The sequence below is a fragment of the Rhopalosiphum padi genome, chromosome 3 (genome assembly GCF_020882245.1).
Source record: "Rhopalosiphum padi isolate XX-2018 chromosome 3, ASM2088224v1, whole genome shotgun sequence".
Taxonomy (NCBI): Eukaryota; Metazoa; Arthropoda; class Insecta; order Hemiptera; family Aphididae; genus Rhopalosiphum; species Rhopalosiphum padi.
The window spans coordinates 19,934,447-19,958,391 of NC_083599.1; the positions used below are offsets into that span (position 1 = coordinate 19,934,447).

The 23,945-nt window shown below is 26.4% G+C and overlaps 1 protein-coding gene and 1 non-coding gene across 2 annotated transcripts; both read left to right on the top strand.

Annotated features, from left to right (window-relative positions):
* The first annotated feature begins 1,929 nt into the window (after nucleotides 1–1,929).
* LOC132928092 (5S ribosomal RNA) lies at nucleotides 1,930–2,048 on the top strand. Its single transcript, XR_009661969.1, has one exon. It is a non-coding gene; the product is annotated as a 5S ribosomal RNA (ribosomal RNA).
* Nucleotides 2,049–6,991: 4,943 nt separating this feature from the next.
* On the top strand, nucleotides 6,992–19,306 carry LOC132927617 (homeobox protein 2-like). Its single transcript, XM_060992184.1, has 3 exons — nucleotides 6,992–7,658; nucleotides 13,555–13,671; nucleotides 14,158–19,306. Exons 2-3 carry the CDS (start codon nucleotides 13,606–13,608, stop codon nucleotides 17,551–17,553), a joined length of 3,462 nt encoding a protein of 1,153 aa, XP_060848167.1. The 5' UTR covers nucleotides 6,992–7,658; nucleotides 13,555–13,605; the 3' UTR covers nucleotides 17,554–19,306.
* The last annotated feature ends 4,639 nt before the right edge of the window (nucleotides 19,307–23,945 follow it).

A 23,945-nucleotide genomic window follows, 5' to 3' on the forward strand; every position in this document is an offset into this window, starting at 1 on the left:
TTTAAAAAATCATATAAAATCGGAAAATTTAGATATCGAAAATCTGTTCCAAGAATATTTAGTACAACTTCTCGTGATTATTTTGATACTAAAATCATGTTTCTACGATCAACGAGGCCTGAGTACTATTGGAAGTACGAAAGCATGTTTTTGGCAAAAAAATAACGAATTTGCCGTCGTCAAGTGCTGCTAAAGCGATTACAGCGGCAGCGTTCTGAAATAGTACTTCTTCCACCACCCCGCTTGCATATGCAGCCGTACCGCACCATAGGTCAAAACTGGTTATTTATCGCAGCCGCGCACTGGTTATAAATAGCCAAGTACGTCAATACGAAAATAATAATTTTGTCAATAAATAATATTATTTTATTTTTCGATGTTATAATTCGTAATTTTATTTACTATCGTATTTTACGCAAAATGGAACTACGACATAATACTATATCGTAAAATTGTCACAAATCAGCTAGAAAACGTACGATAAAAAAATAATATAAATTAAATTAAATATAAAAAAATACATTGTATTAATCCTAACATCATTTTTTTTATTATTACTTATTTAACCGTATGATTTTAAAGTATTTGTTAATGGTTTTATTTATTTTTTTGATCGGTTTTTATTTTGATGAATGTTGAAATGTTATTTTAAGAATATGTAATAGTTAGGGCCAAGATTTATATTCCCTTAAAAATATCAAAATACGCTGTAAAAAATAGTTAAAAACTTTTTTTACATTTTAATTTTGTTATTTTATTGCAATTTTTAATAGATTCTTTGGTGATGATTTTGATTGTTGACTGATGAAAACATCACTTTTGAAATTGATTTATTTATTCTAAGCATACCAAATAAATTCATAATTAATTTTATGCTAAATTCTATATTTTCATGTTAATCTATTTTACCTGTTAGATTGCAAGTGATACATTGTACAATAATATAGTCATAAATAAAATGATCAATAAATGATAAATTTGTAGAACAAAGTTTCTTGACCTAACATTTTGAATTATCAATTACATTTTATCTATAAAATATGTAGGTATATAATATATAAATATAATCTAAAAATTACTAAAGTAAGCTAATAATTAGTAAAAGAAAAGAAAAAATTGTTATTAACTTCAAAACTGTTAAAAATGTAAAATAAAAGTTTTGTTTTCGATTCTCTTAAGTATGAAAAGGGATTTGCTACTTGAAAAGCATTGCCTAAAAAATATTACATTTTTAATTCAAATTCAGGCCGTAAGAATAATATTTTTATGGAGCCAAATATGTAGGTACCTATATAATATAGACTATAGTTAATTTAATAATGTATAATATATTAGTGTCCTTTTTACACTAAATCCAATTATAATTTAAAAAAATTTAAAAATGTTATAGTGAACTACTGAAGACTAAAATCAGATTAAATAATATCTATCATAATCAATATAACAAGATTAAAAACACTTAAGAAAAGTCTTATTTTTACCTAATGTGTTACAATTCTCTAGTACCTTTTTTTTAACCAAATTAGGAAAATCAGGAACCAAAAAATTGCGAATTCCATAGGTACCTACCTATTATATTATTGGTAGGTATTAATGTTGAACATGTAATTATATATAAAAAATTATTTGTTTGATGATAATATTTAAAAATTTAATGAAAAAAATGTATCATTCATTTTCATATTTAGGTAGTTCTGAAAATAATAAAAAAAACTAAAACATGATACTAGTATTTATAATCAATGATACAATTAATAAATTTCTAAAAATTGAAAATCAAGAAAGTTTACAACTTTACAAGTCAATCTCTAACTTGACAAGCGTTTTTTTTATTACTAAACCTAAGACGTAACTAATCAATTATATTATGGCATTATATCTATTATAAGAGCCTGTATCTACATCCACTTTGGACAATCCTTGGCTTTCGCCAACGACCATACCACGTTGAATACACCAGTTCTCGTCCGATCACTGAAGTTAAGCAACGTCGGGCGTAGTTAGTACTTGGATGGGTGACCGCTTGGGAACACTACGTGCCGTTGGTTTTTTTTTTTAATATTAAATCGTATTTTAATTTTTATAGGTATCTGTAAGTATTTTTTTTTTTAGTTCATTAATTATTAATTTATTTTTTTTTTCATACAAATATCTGTTACAATAAATATTATTTATTCACGTCTCAACAATTTAAGTATTAATAGTTTAATGTCTTTTGACTTATAAACAAATTTCCAAATTAAATTATCTTGAGAATTATACTATAATGTTACTGGATTTGTGTAAAAATCCCAATTATTGTTTATTTTTGTTTTCTTAATTATAAAAAGTATACTTCATTCCTCAAAGTACTAACTAGATTCACTTTTTAGTTTTTTATCAGAAAAGATTAAAGAAGATTGAAGCATTTTTACTGTTCTAAAAGGTGATGATAGATACAAAAAAGAAAACATTTTTGTAAAATTTAATTTTAATACATTCATCACTTCACCTAAAATCTAAAAGTTGTTGCTGCTGTATTACGTTGTAAATTGTAATATATACTTTAATATTAAACTATTGTAAACATTTTTTATGATTTTTGTCCTTAACTATTAATAATGAATAATGATGTATGATTTAATGAATATACTAAAATTACTGGGTAGTATAATTAGAAAAATAAAAGGGAATATTTTAACAAATACAAATGTAAATTAATATTAAAAGTATCTTGTACTTGTTACCTGTGTCTTACATTTGAATATTTTAATAAAACATCATAGTAGAATTTAAACAACCGATTGTATGTATTAGATTGTATATTAAACATCTAATTTTTTGAATTTTACATTTGGATTTTCAAATTGTTGACTGTCGTAAAAAAGGTATGAGGGGATCTAATATTTAATTTCCAAGCCTTAGTTTTAAAAATTAAAAATTTTAACTACAAAAATTAGTTTTACAATTTTCGCGATTTTGTAAAAAACACTATATTTTCATCTGGCACGGTAATAGACAATAGTATATGCCTAATATGTATAAACTTTCAATGTCTCATACAGAAGTTTAACTTGCTCTCAAGGTGAATATATAATTAATTTATGTAGTTCAAGTATAACTTTCATAGATAGCGCAAAGGATAATAATAGCTACAACGTTGGTAAATAGTGTATGAAAATAAAATACAATATTTTTAAATGAACGTAGGAAAATGATTTAGTTAGAAAAATATTTGTTTGGAAAATATTAAGTACCTAATATACCTTTATTATAATACAGCATTATTCATTTACCGGAGAATATTTTAAGGAATTATCACACACATGGCGACATGAAAAATAATTATCCATGCTAAACATATCACAATCAAAAACACAAAAGCCTAAAAAAAAGAACACAACAATAACATTATTTAAATAAAACTTATAAAACCTTATCTATATCAAACCATATCATAAAACTAGGATCACATAAATATTGTATGACTTAAATTTAATCGTTTTAATTAAAATAATAAAATTAATTATTAATTATATTCAATATACATATTATACAAGTATAAAAAACAACAATTTAAAATAGGAGTAAGAATTCAAATTATATAATTTATTCAAATTTCTTTAAAAAATTTCTTTATAATTCATTGAAGGCTCAGAGTGAAAAAATATTTTTCTAGCAGTAAAAAGCCGATGATAAATTTAAAATTTAAAAATAGCGTGTTCACACCGCTTATTTTGCCGGGAGGGGCGTTGTTAATATAATACATTATAATTTATAATGTATTTATTCTATGCTAATATAGTTATAATAGGTTCCTATAATCCTATATTTATTGTGATAGATAGCATATATAACTACATGGGATCATATAATAAAATGCATTAAATACATATTATCAGAAAATTATGATTACGTTTGAATACATGTAACTATGCATAATATAGAAATCTGAAATATCAAAATGAAAGTACAAAAGTTACAACCAAAAAATGTAAAGTAAGAGAAAAAATATGCAATGAAAAAAGGTAGTTATGTAAGGTAAATATATAGTAGATAACCTTATGTTATATAGGTACTTAATTTTCGTATTAAATAATCCACATTGGTTTTTTACGCAATTGAAACTATAAGATCAACAGTACATAATCGTAAACAAAATATAATAATAACATTAATTAAAAAAAAATTAATTAATAAATTGAAAGAATATCTATGGCTTAACAACAATCATGTCCAACACAAACTTCTTCACTTGAATTTTGATACTTTAACGGTAATAATTTTTATATTAATTGTATTAAACATTCGTTTTTCAGTAGTAATATTTTAACAGTTTCATAAATATAATTTATATTCTAAATTACGGATGACAATTTTTTCTAACGTTACGTGCCAAAAATTAACTATTTTTTTTCCTGCGTGTCATTTAATTATAGAAACAATTATTAATTATTATATTATATATATATATATATATGAATAAGAAAATATAATGTACCTATTAATTTAAATTAATTTATTGTAATTATCAAGTTGACTAAGGAGAAAGAAGTTTAATAAAAAAAAAAAAATGACGAAAATAAACGAACCTACAATATAATTTTCTGGAAGACGTCAGCGGTAATAAAAAGGATCTTATTATATTTATTATTAAAAATAAAATAATATACCTAATAAGTAATAAGTATTTTAATTTTTCTCGTGTTCTGAACATTTTTTTGCGTGTAAATCTTAGGTGCGCGTGTGCACGGATTGCCATTCCTGTTCTAAATCTATTTTATACAAAAAACTGATTTTTATAAAGCAGTGTATGCTTTTTCAATTGTATTTTCGATCAAACACGAAAGTATATGGTTGCTTTTTTAACTTTAGCCAGGCAATTTGAAAACAAGTATAAAATCACGATGACTGTTCAAATAATAATTATACTAAAGATACTAACATGAAAATTAGGAGAACTTGCTTTTATGACTGTGAATAAAATAGGTAATTAACTAATGGTTTGAAGTATATAATTAGAAAGCAAGTATTTTAATAAATATTATAACATATTCTGAGATGAATTGAATTAAAGAGATAAAAGAAGAAGAGATACGTTAACCTCCACTATTTTCAATAGAATTTTGCAACTGTTTTAGTTGTCTTCGAGGTGATCTTTCAGAGAACCAACAGGCAACAACAATGTTAAATGTGGAGATGTAGTATAATACATTATTAATACATTTTCAGCACTATAATAAATTGTACGGACCCAGTCATTAAATCATAGATACGTTAAAAAGAGATCATATAGCTTAACTAAAATGACAAAACAAACAATTAATTGACAGATTTAAGTCACAAAAATAACCTAGGTAACCTATGTGTAACCGGTTTGCCTTTATTCGAAATTAGCACGTCTCAGTGACACGACACTGATGCTGTATACGGAGTTTCACTTTGTCTCAGCTGAGGCAGTAGTAGGACATATCATCACATGACCTATTACCATATGCCTTTGTCTTACTTATATGGTTTGGCAAATTTCTTTTTCTTTTATTAGATCCAACACTGTTTAGTTTGTCTGCATTTACGTCCAATTGATTTTCTCCGTATTTCTCCAGCACCATATCACTGAATACGTGCATTTTTTCTTTTTATAATAATATTGTCTTTTACTTTAGGTGCCCACTGCGGGTCATAACATCAATATATCGGCATTCGGCAATACCGAATATCGAACATCAGACTTATTCGCGGATTATACGTGATAATACTTGTTCACCGTGTATATACACCCATCACTCTATTCACAGCAACAACAGGACTTGACCTGCACTCTCGTACACCGCCCCGCGGACACGAAAAGTCGCACGAAACGAGGCTACGCAATAAATACGATAATAATAAGGCCTCGTCGTGTGTACATAAATACTGCAGGCCCTCTGCAGCAGCGCCACGCCATCCTCCGTGCACGGGGCCCCCCCCATTCGGTGACAGTCACGGAGCTTTGCGAAAAATAAAATATATATATATATATACCTATGCGCATAAACACATAATACGCGTTTGAATTCAAAAAAAAATAAATAAAAATTACGACGCGCCGTAGGTATATAATACATAGGTATATATGCCGCGGCCGAACATTTCGAAAACACGCCAATGACATGTAAAAAGAGGATATATAATAATAATAATAATAATAACCGCACACGATATAAACACGATAATAAAAATCCGCGAATACGTCGAGGGCGCGCAGGGTGTCTAACCCACATTGTATATATTATAAACGCTTACGCATATATATATATACACACACACACACACACACAACGACACACGATAATAATGACAACGGCGATGATATATATAAAATGACGATGCACAAAAAGTTTTTCACGTTTACGTGCGCTCCGACGACGCGACCAGCCCGACAACGACCGGGTGGCGTGTCCGCGAGTCGTATATATACGCACGCCTACCCTCCCTCCCCGCCCCGGCCATAACGATATGGGTATACGCGCGTTTCGCGAGCAATGGAGTGCACAGCTACTGCTACCACTATACACACCCCTAACCAGTACCTTGGTATAGGCGGTGTATAACTGTATAAGTATTTTAGATATATGTGTGTGTGTGTGTGAGTGAGTGTGAGTGTGTATTATTATTTCCACGTTTTTTTCCCGTTTTTTTCGTTTCGCGGGAGTCTGAAACTCGTGCCAAGGTGAACTTTCGGCAGCCGCGACAGTGGGGTGGGGGGAGGGGGCGTCATTATACGTATATACCGTTTATGTTTATTCACATCATAAGTATAGGTGTGTATATATGTACACATAATATCATGTTCGCGTACTGTATAATAATATAATAACAATAATACGATCGTTTTGGTCGTCGTCAACTGTGCTGTATAGTCGACAGGTCGTTTTCGAGCTTATAACATAATAATATATATATATATATTTATGATGCGCGCCGAAACCGTACCGGTTGACACGGTGTACCGCCACGGCCGCCGTTAAAAATCCGAGCACACGATCGCGATCGCAGTAGTAGTTCGACAGTGGTTTTCCGCGCGTACGCGTGTCCCGGTGTCCAACATCGACATTTTATTTATTATATTTTATTAACGCAGCGTCCGATTTACGTATACGAAGATATCGCATCGCGTTTAATAAAACATACCTTTATACCGATATATCGCGCATGTCTTGCCATGCTATATTGTCCGCGTACCATCCAAATAAAATAATATTTTATTCATATTTATCCGTACGATTGCCGTTATGTCATAATAATACGATGACGTTTTGATGGAGGACGTCGGTGGCGGCAGCCCTACAAATATAATAGTCATCCGTCGCGGTTTACAAACAACCGTTTCGGTTCGACATATCGGTTTCAACAATAATAATAAAATACGCAATTTCAACAATTACGCGGACGCGAGACCCTATATATACACTCTACGCCAGAAAACAATACTTATATAATAAGATATATCTGTGTATGATATTACCTAACATTAATACACCGCAGCTTCCACCGTGTTCATAATCCTCTCGGCTACTGGACCACAACGAAACGTATTTAAGGACCCGCCTCCCACAGTACTGAGCAGCAGTAGTATTATAATATTGATATTATAAATGTGGCGCCAATCAAACATCAGTTGATCGCAGCTATAGTAGGTACGTTGTGTGCATACTAGTCGATAAAGGATTTTGCACAACGCACTAATGCACCATCACGCGTCCACGTATAAGCGAATCTTACAGATATTATAGAACAGGGATCACCAATTAATATTTTCAGAAGGCCACTTTAAGTTTTCTTGGACCATCAATCAACATTTAATGTACATAATAAATTACTACAATGATATATGATTATTCAAAAAAATTAAATGCAAAGGTAAAAACAAAATTGAAAGAAAAACTCATTTAATCCAACATAAAAAATAATAATTAAAAATTTTACATCTTATCTAATAACCCGCTAGTGTTTATCCACGTGACGCTATTTCGTCTAATTTTTAAAATTACTCGTAAGCGGGTAAATATAGTATCCTACCACCATTATATATTTTGTGATATTGACATATTGTTTACGTTACAATAATATTCAATTACTGAATTGAAATTATTAAATCATTTTTGATTTTTCAAAAATTTTCATTTTAGAAAAAACAAGAGAAGGGTTGAAAACTGAAACTTAAAAAAAATAAGTATTGAAATTCTTAGTATATATTCTACTTAATCTACTTAAACCACTGGATGTATAGGTAAGCTGTTGTACGTTCGCATTTAAAACATACTTAAATAATAAATATATAATATAATATAATATTATACTATACTCAAAACGCTTAGTCTTAAATAATAAGTATTTCTCTCCACGAATCTATAAACAACAGTATTTGATGACAAAATACCATTAGTTATTCGTCGGCCGCGTGCCGTTGAAATGTATTACGAATCGTTACAATATTGATCGCCGGCCCGAGTGTCTGCAGGCTGTAGCACGCTACATATTATCATCATCAGAATTCAGAGTAGATTATAAATTATAATTATAATTTATAGTTGTATATCAGTAGTCATATACATAAATATGGTCTGGCCTATGTTGACGAAATTATGCGTTTAGCGTTTGTCTATTGCGTTGAACCATATTATATTATATTATATTATTGTACATTATATTAATTATTACTTACTATTTTACTAATCAGTAAATAAATTATGTTATTATAATTTACGAGTATAATATTTATAGTGCGTAAACGGCGACGGTTAAACATTGGATAAACTGATTTTATTTTAATTTTCTGTCGTATTATATCGATATGGTATCCTATACTTTTATATGACACAATACTTTTGATATCGACTAAACAACAGTCACTTTTATACCTACTTATGAAATGCTTGTAATTTTATCCTTGTCCCTATTTATATACATTATAATAGGTATCGTTAATAATTCACCGGCGTAACTAAGGAGGACTTGGGGTAGCTGGTATTTTCCCCCTAAACACTATTCTAATCATACCGAAATATTTGAATAGAAAACATTGGGCCTACAAAATAAATATATTTTAGCCTCCCACCCTTGCACTCCGAAAATCATGTTCGAATATTGCATATGACTATGTATATGTAGACTGTAGGTAGTACTATACTATGAATATGTACAATTATATACATTTTATACGTATGTGGATTGTGGACACAGTGCAAGATTTAAGCTGATAGAAAAAGTTCGAGTTTTGTAGACGTTGGTTTTTTTTTATTAGCCTAGTTTTATAAAGCTAATAAATTAAATGTACTACGTAAGTAAAATAAAGTACTCGATATTTGATTTTGATTTTTTTAAAACTTTTTAAAGTTTATTTAAAGTTATTTTAACTTTTAAGCTAGTGTTTTTATTTATTAATTATTTAGATTTACTAAAATATATTTTATAAAATGTCTTCTTAATCAACGAATATTCAAAATATTTTAAAGGTCAATATTTGTATTCATTTTTGTACCATAATAATATGTGTACTAACTACTAATGTACCGAATCAGGTTTACCTCGATTTTTTTGATTTATTTACAAATATTATAATATTAATACTAGATATAACTGATATAGATGTAACCTTTGAAATATTAAATTCAAAGAATACAATAAAATTAGTACATCTTAATTCTTAATATAGTTTTTAAAAATAATTTGTATTTCATTTTTATAATTTTTTTTAATAATAAACGTTAAAACTTAAAACGTATAGTGTCCAATAATATTATGATGTATTGATGTTTAAATATTCTTTACTTAATTCTAATATAAAAATGAGTGGGTGTTATCTATATTATTGTTTTTTTTTTGAGATTTACCAGTTTTTTAACTGGTCAACTCAAATATTGTATATGTAATAAAGCCATCTAACTAAGGCTATAAATTGCAACCATTTATTAGTAATTGCACACGTTTTTTCTTAATATCTCATTTCACAAAATTTTAAGGTTTAAATTTTACATAAATATTTTTAGTCTTCATTTTTATTGTTATAAAAAATTAATATCCAATGGAATTTGAAATAGTTATATTATAAAAATATTTATTTATTTAAGTTAAAATATTTTATTTGTACATAACTTTCTACTCTACTAAACTATTCTACAATTGTCTATTTATAAAAATCACAGTCCATTTTTTGTTTAATAAATATAATATAATACATTATTACTACTTATATAAACTTAATAATTAACTATCGGTTCAATCAAAACATCCGCTTTTTTAAATTTAATTCGAAGAAATATTAATTGTTTGTACGGTTTTTAAAAATATCCATAAATTACGAATTAAAATGTCTAGTTTTTCAAATGGTATTAAGTGAGCACATACAAATTAAAAATATATTTTTTTTTTAATTAAGCAAAAATATTATATTAATTGCCAAATTTATTTAGGGAAAAGTGTTAAACTAATTATTAATTTTATACTGTTGGCATGACGAGGGTATAATTTGACGTGATTATAGAAATTTCAGTGAACCTTTTATATATGCCTGTAGAAGTTTATAGAAAATAAACAAGTAACAACTACAAATGAATATCTAAATTAATAAATCCAACATTCCAACATACTATACATAGTTGTATTAGTTTTAATAATAGAATTATATTTTTATAGTTTTTCATTTATAAAACTTAAAACATAAATATTTTTAAACTATTATCTAAGTCGAGATAAATATAAATACCATTTCGATATCATTAATTTTTATATTTTGTGCGGAGCGGAATTTTGGTATTGGTTTTACAATAATTATGTGTTTTTTTTGTCTGTCATCTATTAAAACAGTAAAAGAGTTTAAATAATTAACTTTGAAACTTTGAAGTAATTTCTAGTAGGAAATTACGTCTAGTTAATACATTGGAAGGTCGAAAATAATAAATTCTTGTTATATGTATATAATTTTCCAAATTATTGGGAAAACAAGAATTTATATGCATAATTACAACACTTTCTTAGAAACGATTAAAGTGAATGTTGACAAAATCTTGAAAATTTATAAATTATTTCGTTGTACATTTTTACCAACCGTACATATGTTTTTATTTCCCACGCATAAAATAATTTTTTCTCTTATTATTTAAAAACATTTGAAATTTTTTTGAAATTATGTTGAAAAATTATTTTATTGGTAAAAATTCTTGAAAATGTATTACAAAACCCTACATAAGTCATCATTAAATCTGTATAAAAATATTAAAATACATACTCACAATTTTTTGTTATATACATTTGAAGTTCAAATAAAAATGTATAAACTACAAACATTTTGTATTAAAAAAATTACAAAAGCTCAAACTGGAACTAAAATGTGTGTAATCACAATTATTTTTATATTTCATATTTTAAGTTTAAATTTGTACTAAATTAACTAAATTCATATTTTTCAATTATGAATAATGACAAGGCCGTAACTGGAGGTCTATTCTATAGAACTCCAGAAATTTTTAAAAATAGAAACATTGGTATGGTGAAATTGAAATACGATGAGTAGTTTATTGACTATAATTGTAATAGAAAAAATGTTAGACCCCCTTACCGAATTTTTTTTTCAGTTACGGCCTGGAATAACGTAGTAATATAAACTAGTATAAAAAATATATATCAATAGCAATATAAAAATATAATTAATTAATATATGTAGAAATATTGGCTGACAAAATCTCTGTTTAGAAACGTTTTTGGTAGGTAGCGATGTTATTATCATTGAGCTCAGATTTAACGCATTTTATAACAGTGACCTATTTAGGTGAAGAATAAGAATACTTGACACCTACTAGCTACTATAAAGCAGAGCGACTTCCCTGGTTTTAGTATTATTATAAATTTACAACTTTAGCTTCATAGTTCATGGGCCATCAGTTTTTTTTTTACATTTCCATATTTACATGAATTATTAATCTTGATTATACCTATTCTTGTTATCGCAAATTATTTGAATACCTATTTTTATAGAACTATTGTTCATTGTTTATAAAAGTTTTTGTGTAACTATAATTATTACCTTGCTAGTTGCTACATTTTAATTCAATAATGATAAATCATTGTATAATATGATTCTGAGTAGGGAAGTTTATATGTCAACCTATTTTTATGGTTATTTTTTAATACCTTATTATTATGTTTATATATTAAGTACTAATGTACTTTAAGTAATTTATTTTTCTATTAGTACCATAGACTAAACTTAAATTAATTTTTGACAAAATATTTTCATTTTTTATATATTGTATTATTAATTACTATAATACTGTACAACGAATAATTGCAGTTATTAACATAGAAGATAATACGAATGTCGAATGTAATGTACTATGTGGAATAGTATAAATACTAAATAGGTGCATAGTATATAAATTGTATAATAAAATAATTAGTTATTAAAAACCATTGACATTTACACAGTCACTATACAATTTTGATATTTTAACTAAAACTACCTTAAATATTTTGAAAATTTAATTGTATTTAAAAAAAATAATAATACATAATACATAAGTAGCAATTTGGAATTTTTTCAATTTCTACGATTAATATTTTTGAATTAAGTACAACAAAATAACTCACATTGTTTCATAAAATATTTTACGTTCGAATAATCCTGCAGTTTCAACTAAATTTGTATTTCAAACACTTGTAAAAAATTAATTCTACGAGTGTAATTCTTCTAGTGGTTTTGTTATTTTTAGGTTCTGTGTTAACTTATAAGGAATTTCGTTATACATTTTTAACTTAATGAATAATTTTCAACTACAAAATTTTTTTGCAAATATTAGTGATTTTTACGAATTTTGTCTGTTAGAACTTTAAAGGTTTGTAAATAAAACAAGTAAGACTGTCTATCCAAATAATCTGTACATATCTTATTTATAAATATAAATCTTTATACTATTCCCATATTCTTCATATTATTGTAAATTACTAAAATGTATCTAATTATTAATTTAATTTAATTATATTTATATTGTAGTTACTTTTGTTGGTAATAAATTAGCCATGTATTTTATAAATCTACGAAACAATATATGCAATGAATTTGACTATTTTATTGAAATTATTAAAAACAGACAATTTTATGTAATTAATAATTAAAATTCATGTATATTCTTCAATAAATTTATTCTTCATAGGCTTGAGTTTATTACTCATATTATAGATAGGCATAATTATCATATTTCCTATTCATAATAATTCATAGATTTATTTATCTGTAATGTAATAGGTACACTTACCTTTATAGTTAACAAACTAAACGTTTTTTCTTTTTTAACTTTGATAGCTTTAATATTTTGTTTAGTTTCTTTATTCATATTTGGTATCAAATTTATTCTGTAATTTTTAATATATTAAATTGGGACCTATAATATAATGGCTATATACAAGTTTTTATATTACAAATCATATTGAAGTGTTCTTTTAATTGTATAGCTTGTCTAAATTTTGACTAAAACATTTATGAACTATGAATATTACATTATTAATTACGATAAATATGTTTTAATTAAAATGTTTTAGTACTGGTACTGTTCACACTGAAGATAGTTAATAAATATTTCGCATTTCTAAATGGATGGAGCTCAGAGAAATTTCAGTATGATGGCCGAGAAAATCGATAGAATGCGATGTTTAAGGGTAATACATTTTACCATATTATATACAAGTAGTTATAGTACATCAAAGTTTTATTATCAATGAAAAAAATATATATATAATATATAGATATACGTTTATAATATATTCATATTTATTATAATCAATATGCTTTTTTTTCTCAAAACTGCTAACTATTTTGTATTTAATTTTATACATTTAAGTAATATATTATAAAAGTTTGAATGAATTAATTATTATTTTATTTGAGATTAACGAAAACTGAGTTGATTAAATTAATATTACGTAAATCACAACACTCATAAAAATGTTGTGGGTTATTTTATTTGATTATTTCTGAGCTGTTGAATGTTTTAATTTAATGAGTATAATGATTTTAAATTTAATTGCATATTGCATTATATATTATTGTAATGCCATTGTTGTAGTTTAATATTTAATGCGTAGGTACTTGATAATTTAATACTATAATGAATAATTTTTTTTGTTTTTTTATTATTATTTTAGGAACGATGCGACAATTATGTCAGACTAATAAAACTAACACTTGATGAAACAATCAAAGAACAAAATTCGCTTTTGGATGGATCAGCAATTCATAATAGACTAAAATACTTAGGCGTATTAGATAAACCTAAATCATTATCAAACACATTCAATACTGATAAATATCATAAGAATATAGATTATAATAACAAATACAAGTATTTGGTGTTTGATGATGATTTGAGTCTTAGGCAACATAAAAATAAATCTAACTTAAATACAAATGATATGTATTTATCAAATGACTATAGCAACTTCAATACTAACTATAAACCACAGGTTTATGATTATTCCACAGTATGTGATGACCAGAATAACTCATATTATATGCCAATCAATCATAAGAAATATAGAAAACCAATGAACTTTCGAACATTGAATACTCAAGAATACCAAGTATATTATTTTCCTACATCAAAACCTATACCTCAATATCCTCGACAAACCACTGATAGATTTTACAGACGTAAACCTATTAAACAATATCCTGAAGAAGAAGTTCCTTATTGGCCAACTCGGTATCCAAAACCAGTAAGAGTTGTTGAACGAGAACCATCGTATTCAATGATTGATTATGGTTACCGAAGTACAAATGATTATCGCATTGGCAAATCAAAATATATTGAACCGTATTCATCTGAACACCGTACAAGATATTATCCAACAAATGATAATAATATTTATCATGGCAATGATGATAGTGATTACTATTATGAACCTCATTTGGGGCAGCGATCGTTTTCTAGTATAACAAGACCATGTTCACCCGTATATAATCAAGATATTTTGTATGATAGACCTCAATTAGAAAATTCCAGCAGTTTACTTGAAAAAAAAATCCGAGATTATGTATGGAATCCACACAAAGAACGTGTTGAAAAGTATATGACTCCAAGTTATGAAAAAACCAAGTATTACACTGATTTTAAACCATTAAAGATTAAACACCAAGGAGACGAAACATTCAGAACACGTTCATTATTAGGATTAGATTCCCGAGTACGCAATCAAAGAAGCGAAGTAATCAATGACAATTCATATAAAAATAACTCGATACTTACGTCGCCTAAAAGAAAATCTGCAGATGACGAAATTCTTCAATCACATGAAGACAATGATCATTACACTGACTACATATTGAATAAAAAAAAAACTGAAAGTCCATCGACTTTACCAAAGCGAATTAGTTTTGATCTCGGTAATGAGCATATTGATCTACCTATTCATACAAATTCAATCGGAGAAAATACTAATATCACGAAAGACCATAAATTAATTTTAGAAAGAAAAGAATCAAATATGAAAGTCGATGATAAGCGTCGAACATCGTTATTATCAAATGATAATTATTCAATTCCAATAAACAAACAACGGGGTTCACCAAGTGATACAAATGTAAGTTCAAGAAGACAGTCTTTAAGTAAACAAGAAAAGTTAGCTTCAATCGGAAATTCTTTTGAATCTGAAAAATATTTAAATTCGAAAAATAATTATCAAGAAAATGATTTGAGTTTATCAGAAAAAAATGTTGATTCTTATAATAATGATAGAATAAATTATGATAATAATAATGATATTCAGAGTTACTCGAAAACCCCAGATGATAAAAACAATGTTGTGCTTAAAGATGAAAATACATATCGTGATCTCAGACGTGATAGTAATGATAATAACAGAAAAAAATCGTTGGAGACTACAGATAAAAAAAATTTTAGTTATCAAGATCACACTGAAAATACTAAAAATAAAAGGGATAAATTAAATGTCACTGGACGAAGAGAAAGTTACAAAGGCGAACAAAAATCGAAAATAGAAAATACTCGTGGAAATACAAGTTTGAATGGTGTGGATAATAAATTAGACACTTTCGACAACGAATATAATAACAAAACTGTTACAAATGTATCGCCTAAAAATAAAATTAGCTCACCCATAATTGATCATAGTAATGGTATGAATAGTACGAGCAAATACAATATGGACGAATATGAAACTGAGCACATTCAACAATTTACTAATAAAAATGATAGTGGGGAAAAACGAAAAAATTCTGAAACTATTCAACCATATAATAATGTTGTTAATGATTCAAACGATGAAATAGAAAACTCTAATACCGTAACACAAGTTAGTTCTGATTTCAAAACAATTCCGGAAGACCAAGATTCATCACATGGAGTTTCGATGAACGAGCTTACGAATAATATAAATTATTACCAAGATCATTCTGATGACAACCATATAAAAGAACACCCAACTCATGGGTATGAGACACAACCGGAACATATTGCTAACGATGATCATTTTTATCCAGACGTTGTTGATGATAACAAAGAAATCATAACACAGAACAATATCGAGCCCATTGAACAAAACAATTTTGGTGAAGACAACAATGTACACGATGAGTATTATTATCAAAATCCTACAGATGACAAAGAAGAAAATCTAATAGAAAACCAATACGAGAATCCCGATTCCCAAGTAAATAATGTCGACAACCAACACACTAATGATGATTATTACTATCAAAATTATTCTAATGTTGACCCAAAAGAACAACAAGAAAATCAATATTCCGAACCTGGTGTAAAAGGAGAATATACAGGCGAGCACGTCGAGCACGATGATTATTACTATCAAAATCATGCGAGAGATGACATAAAAGAGCAGCAAGGAGATCAGCAGTATGTTGATCCTAACTATCAGGGAAATTACGTCGATCAGACACCGACTCACGATGACTATTATTATCAAAACTATTCTAATGTTGACCCAAAAGCACAACCAGAAAATCAATACACCGAATCTGATCACCAAGGAGAATACGTAGCTGAGCAAATGGATCGTGACGATTACTATTACCAAAATCACCCAGAAGAAGGTACAAATGAAAATCAAATCGATCAGCACTATCAGGAGCATCAAGGAAATTACATCAGTGGAGAGCAGGATAATTATTATTACGAGAATAATTCTAATAATGTAAACTTAGAAAGGCATCCCGAAGGCCATTATGACGAACATGCTCAACAGGAACCATATGCAGGTGAACAACACGCAAATGACGGTTACTATTATCAAGAAGGCGATACAAACTACAACGATTCTGTCCCCAAAGAACAGTATGATGGTTATGTTGATAACAATCACGACGCTAATGTCGCTTATTATCCAGAATCAAATGTCGAACACTATGATCAACAACAACATGATTATGAAAACAATAGTTACCCAACACAAAAAGTAGACTACATAGAACCGTATGAGCAAAATTCTAGAAATGAAAATAATGATTATTCCGAAAACGTCGATGGAAGTCAACCAACGAGTCAAATTACCAACGAACAAAAATAATTTTCCTATTAACGATGATCAATTAAAAAATAATACTTAAGTACTACCTATCTATTAATTATAAAAATAATATTTATGTTTATTTTTAGAAAAAAGTAATCCGATCTTGTTATTATCGTTTTAAGCGAAATTTATTGTAAAATAAATCGTAATACTGAATCATTTAGTACATTTATTTTAATAAAATTAATGCGATTTAAAATTGTAGTTGTTACAAATAGTACAAGTACAGTTTATAGTTGTACATGTAAACAATTCATACATTATTCATTTCCTTGTATAGCTATACGCCTATATGTTTATTATACGTATAATAATAATCACGATAAAAAAAAATAACAAGAATAAGTAGAGTAATATAAATAGCTAGGTAATAACTAATAAGTTATAACTAAGAACTAAGAAGTATTATAACATTTATAATAAATAACTATAATGATTCGGAATACTACATTACTATGTACTTACCTAAATTTATGTACTTGTATTTATCATTTATAAAAAAAATATATTATGTTAACTAAACGATTTAACAGTTTTCCACAATGTTAAATAAATATATAAAAAAAAATGAAGGCGATAAAAGTAAACTCGATTAATATTAATAGATAATTTTATCCTCGACAAATATCAGGGTGACGGGTTTAGCTTATTCTATTTTTTTAAATTGTATCAGCACTGAAACACAGTACACAAAAATATCTTATACTCAATAATAGGATGTGAAATGATTTCTTTTCGTCCATAGTCCGCTTGTTTCTCCGATGTAATGGAGTTTTTTTTAATATTTAAATAGGTACTTATATCATAATAATTTAATTATTTTACATGGACATTGAGATTCCTATTATTATAATATCTTTATAGTTTATACTGTTTATATAGTATGCGTAGCTAAATGTTAATATTATGATAATACCTAAGTTTGATAACTACGTTTTGTCGTTTTGAAATATATCGTTTCTCCTGCCTGTAGTCTTTTTTTCACTTCTATTTTACGTAAGAAATTATTTGAATTGCCAAATACATTACATTTGTTCAATATACTTACTAGTTACTTACAATTAAAAAATTATAATGTACTTTTTTATTGTTGTAAGTACATAGCTTACTATTATATTTTACACCACTGAGTCGGATGTAGTATATCGAACTGCGTGTACCTAATGCGAAATTCGTTATCGATATAGTACCAATTACCAAATAGTTAAGCGTGTAACTACTAATTTATTACAATATTTAAATTATTTTAGTGAATAACAAATTACATTTTGTGAATTTTTTTTATTTTCTATCTTATAATAACATAAATAATATTTTATGAGCTTTAATGTTTTTCGATGGCTGTGATAATAATTTATCAGTTATGGACTTATGGTTAAGAGCTTAAGACCTCATAGTTAACCGATAATTGTAAACAAATATTATATATATGTATGTATCTACCTAATTTTCCTAATTATATTTAAATTATGTAAAAATGTAAACAAGACTACGTATAGACTATAGATTAATAAACATATTACGCAGCATGGTCGTTTTTATTTATTATTATTTATTACACATTTGTGTGATGTAATAAAATGTGTGTATTATGAAAATTGACAAAAAGTAGGCCGCATGTACCTTACCTAATACTAATTTTTATTGTAGTTCGTATAGGTATTTACAATGTATCATGTTATATAAAAATGTAAGCTAAATGTTGTAATAAAGCTAAACAATACTTTTTTCACATATCAAATATTATAAATTTCTTCTCACCGCAAATTTTGGATAAGTCGAAAATTACAATTGACCATCGGTTAATATATAAGTAAAAGATTTCTAAGTACTTACTAAAAAAAAGTCACCTGAGTCTAAGTTTATATACGTAAATATATATGAACTTGATATAATGCTATATTATGTATGTTTTTATTTGTTATTACTTGTTTAAATAAAATACCTACCAATAAAAGATACAGATTATTATTTACTTAATAATATAGAATACAGTGAATATACCATATCTATATAGTCATAAATACAATTATTTAATAAAGCAAATATTCCAATTCATAATAAATTATTTTCCAACGTAATAACATTGAAAATATTCAATTAAATAGATATTTTTAGAGTTTATTATTATTTATTTATTTACAATTCATATAGAGTATTTGAGTGGCAAGGATTAGATTGATTATATTCTTATGTATATGGTTCTAACTGTCATTTTTCAACAAATTTTATTTTGTCATGGCATGCCAAAAAAAGTACAATGACGGTATTTTATAAATCTCATAAAATAATAGGTCATACTATATAAATGCATAACACAATTGAATTATTTCAACTAAAGTTATAAAGATCTGAAGTCACGCAATGTTACGATCGTAACATTTTCAATAAATATGTTACCTACATTCAAGATTAGGATAGGTAAATATTTAAAAATAAAAAAAATATTAAATATTTTTATTCAGTTTTAAACATTTCAAATAACGTCAAATAATATTTATTCAACTTATCTCGTCACTTGAAACTTATTTGGTGAAGAAAATCATGATAGAAAGTTAAAGAATTGTGAATTTAATTTATCGTATCCGCCTATTACATAAAAATATTATAATATGCAGACTACTGCGCGCATGCACCTACGTGCGGCAGGCGAAAATACGAAATATTAACATATAATAAATATTAAAATGTATAGTATGATTAGTGATATCTATTTACCTAATAACGAAATTCAACGAATTAGATACTTAGAAATATTGGACTTTCTTGTATATACATCACCTTAAATATATTATTGCAAATTATGATATAATAAGTACCTATCTGTTTTAATAACGTACAAATTATATTATAGTCAATGTTTTAAACCCTTTGTAACTTTGTACAAAATAATTCTAGATTTTTTTCCCTATTACATTTTTCACTATTTCAACTTTATTAAAATATCGAATAAAAAGTTTCCTAGTGGTAATATTTTCAACAGGAGTTCTGTTGAATACTTATTTCCAAGGTACCCAAGATAACGTCATGCTATAGTATGATGATTATTACAGAGAATTCAATCTAAAAAATATAAGACATTACTGAGTGATTATCCGGTTGTGTAGTATAGATAATAACTAATAAGATATATCGAACAAGCTCGATTATTGTTTAATGAAAGATTTTAAAGCAGAATATGTTAATAAAAGTTGTTGTTGATTATTATAGTTTATAGTTAAAGAAGTGGATCAAATTAAAAAAAAAAAATCCCCGGACACATATTATTAGTAATATATGGTATTACTGAGGTGCGTATTATAATATTAATTTCAGTTAAATTTTAAATTATAATATGATAAATGATTAAATTAATGTACGACATTGTATATAGATGTAAGAAACAGTTATTTGTGAACACAACAGAGTTATATGCAAATAAGAAAAGAAATACGTATAGGTAAATGGGTATTCGTACAAAAGTTATTATTTTTGAAATCTACGTGTACATTTTTATTTTACTTACTAATAAAAAATACATATAATTATTTATTTCACCTTCTTGATTGAAGATTTTTTTTTTTTTAATTAGATAAAAGTTTTATTGGAAGGATATCAAAACACTTCCTTTAGAAATTATTTTTTTAATAGCAAGTTAATAACATAATAAGTAATCACTGAATTAGGTACCTACCTATAAAATATAATCTAACTAATCAAAAATGTCAACATTTCTTCAGCTGCGTAAACGTAGTTATTGTGTAAATTCGCTTACCTATCTAAAATTCAAATATTTCCATAGATATTATTTTATATTGTTATATAATATACAATAGGTAGATAGGATAGGTAGAGGATTTACTGACATCTGATTAGTGATTAAACTGACAATAATTTTGTAAGTCTAGCATGTCAAAGGCTTCAAAAATACAATCAATGTTGTCGAAAGAGTGAAAAAGGTTTTTGGTTGCGTGCGAAGTTCGTTTTATTTTTTGTTTTTGAAACTTTTCAATGTATCATATTATATGAAGGTTTGTAGATATATTGCCCACATTGTAAAACAAAACAACTGTATCTAAGTCAGATTTATATTTTCGTGTCTTTCACAATTGTTTAATCGTCAAAAAGTTTAGTAATAAAATATAATTATTTAATGTTTGATAAAATTATAGAGGTCGTCCTATCTCTATTAATGGTGTACCTTCAAAAAAAGATTTAAATATTAAGTATGGGTAACGATTAATGTTTATCAACAGTCGTTTATGATAACCTTAACTCATATCAAAGTGTAACTTGTTTCAGTTTAAAATAAAGTTTTTAAAAAATTAACTTAATATTATTATCCCTACACACTCAAATCTACTAATTCAAACCAATATTTCATTAAAATTCCACACAACCTCAATTAAAAAGATATAAATATAAGAGATGCTATAGTGTCAGGAATTTCTTAATCCTTTTCTATAATAAATTCCAAAAACCCTAAAATTAAAGTCATTTCACTAGACAGTATAGATATAAACCCTGTTATATATGACTGATTTATAGGGTTAGGATGTTTATGATTTAGCATATTTTTTTAGGTTGCCCAGTTGCATCCATTCTTTTATAGTAATATGTTTCATGATATCTATATTCAAAATATCAAAATGTTATTTTGCATATAATTGTATATTTTACCATTTTTTTTATTTATAACTGCGTAATTTGTGTTTTTATTTTTTTAAGCGCATATTTAATGGTTTTCGATGCAAAATGCTGAAAAATACCGTAATTTAAATATTTTATTAACTTAATCCGATAGAAGTTTGATAATCGGTTTTTTAAAAAGTATTTTACAAATTATCACTTATTTATTTTTGAGAATTCCATATGATGGTTATAGAAATGTACCTACTTAAATATAATTTTCTATAACCCTCATCTTCAATTGTCACAATCAAAACTTATCTTAAAACTGTGAGCCATTACAATTTTTATCAAATATTTTAACAGAACATTTAATAATTTGTAGTTAGTTGCCGTCAAGTCTACGACCGATGTAGAATACTTATGAGTTTCGTGTTAGAGATTTTTTTTCTAATAGATTCAAAGACGTATTAGCACCAAATAAACGAAGATTTACAACGAAACATTAAAAACAAACAATAATTATTATTTAATGCAACTCTTTTTAAAATGTATTTTTTTTAATAGATAAGAAAATTCAAAAATGTAATAGACAATTACTTAATATAACGAGCACATAAAAATAGTACCGACCCAATTCGTTTATATTCTATTAATAATTAAATTTATCTCTATATATTTATTGCATTTTTTTTGTCCACATTTCTTTATTTTTTAATGCACATTTTTCAAATTATTTAACTGTTTTTAGTCCATAAGTGCATACATATTCATACATTATTTTGTGCATAAATACCATAAACCTACTCATGAGGTACTTTCGATAAAATTCATACCATTTCCTTTTCGGCAAAAATAAATTTTAAATATTTACTATATGTCTATATGTTATACATACAGAAAAGTATTAAAAGTATAAGTTGTATAAAATGTTTATAATACAAATAAATTATATAATGTTCTATATGTATAGTATACATAGTAAACATTGAACTTTTTAGTTTGACCGAAAAGTGTTTCGCCCGATTTGTGTTTGTATATATACCGATTTACTAATTAATAATTGTACCTATATACGTATTACGTCAAACAGTACAAATTTAAATATTATTATTTTATTAAAAATAAAAATAAATATTTTATATAGGTACTTGTATTTAACTAAGCCATTATAGTCAGTACCCAGACAGTACCATTTATAAACTGATTCATTGTTTATAAACATACAATAAACAAAATTTAAATATCATACAAATGATATATAAATGAGTATATATGAGTTATTTTATATTTGTGTTAAAATAGCATGTACCTACCAATATAATCAATGTCATTAAGATGTTACTAGACCGTTTTTCGACTATTGTCTGCTCTTGGAATATTTTTTAATTTTTTACACTATTTTTTTCCACAGAAGATGACGAGTGTCAACAACAACCAGAGAATCGGCAAGATACTCAAAAATCAGTATCGCGATACTAGACACTTGGATTTGGAGTATCGAGTTGCTATAGATACTCGATATTTACATTTTAAATATTTAGATACTCGATACTTAAATTTTAAATATTTAGATACTCGATACATTTGAAAAAATAGCCATAGCCTATGACGCATAGCATTTTTTTTTAATTTTATTTATACACAATTAGGTAGGTTGTATAGGTATATTTATATATTGATAAAAACCGTAAATACTGGTTATTATAATAGTCAATAATATAGTATAAATGTTTAATTATATAATATGTATAAATGTATAATAATGTATTAATATTCAC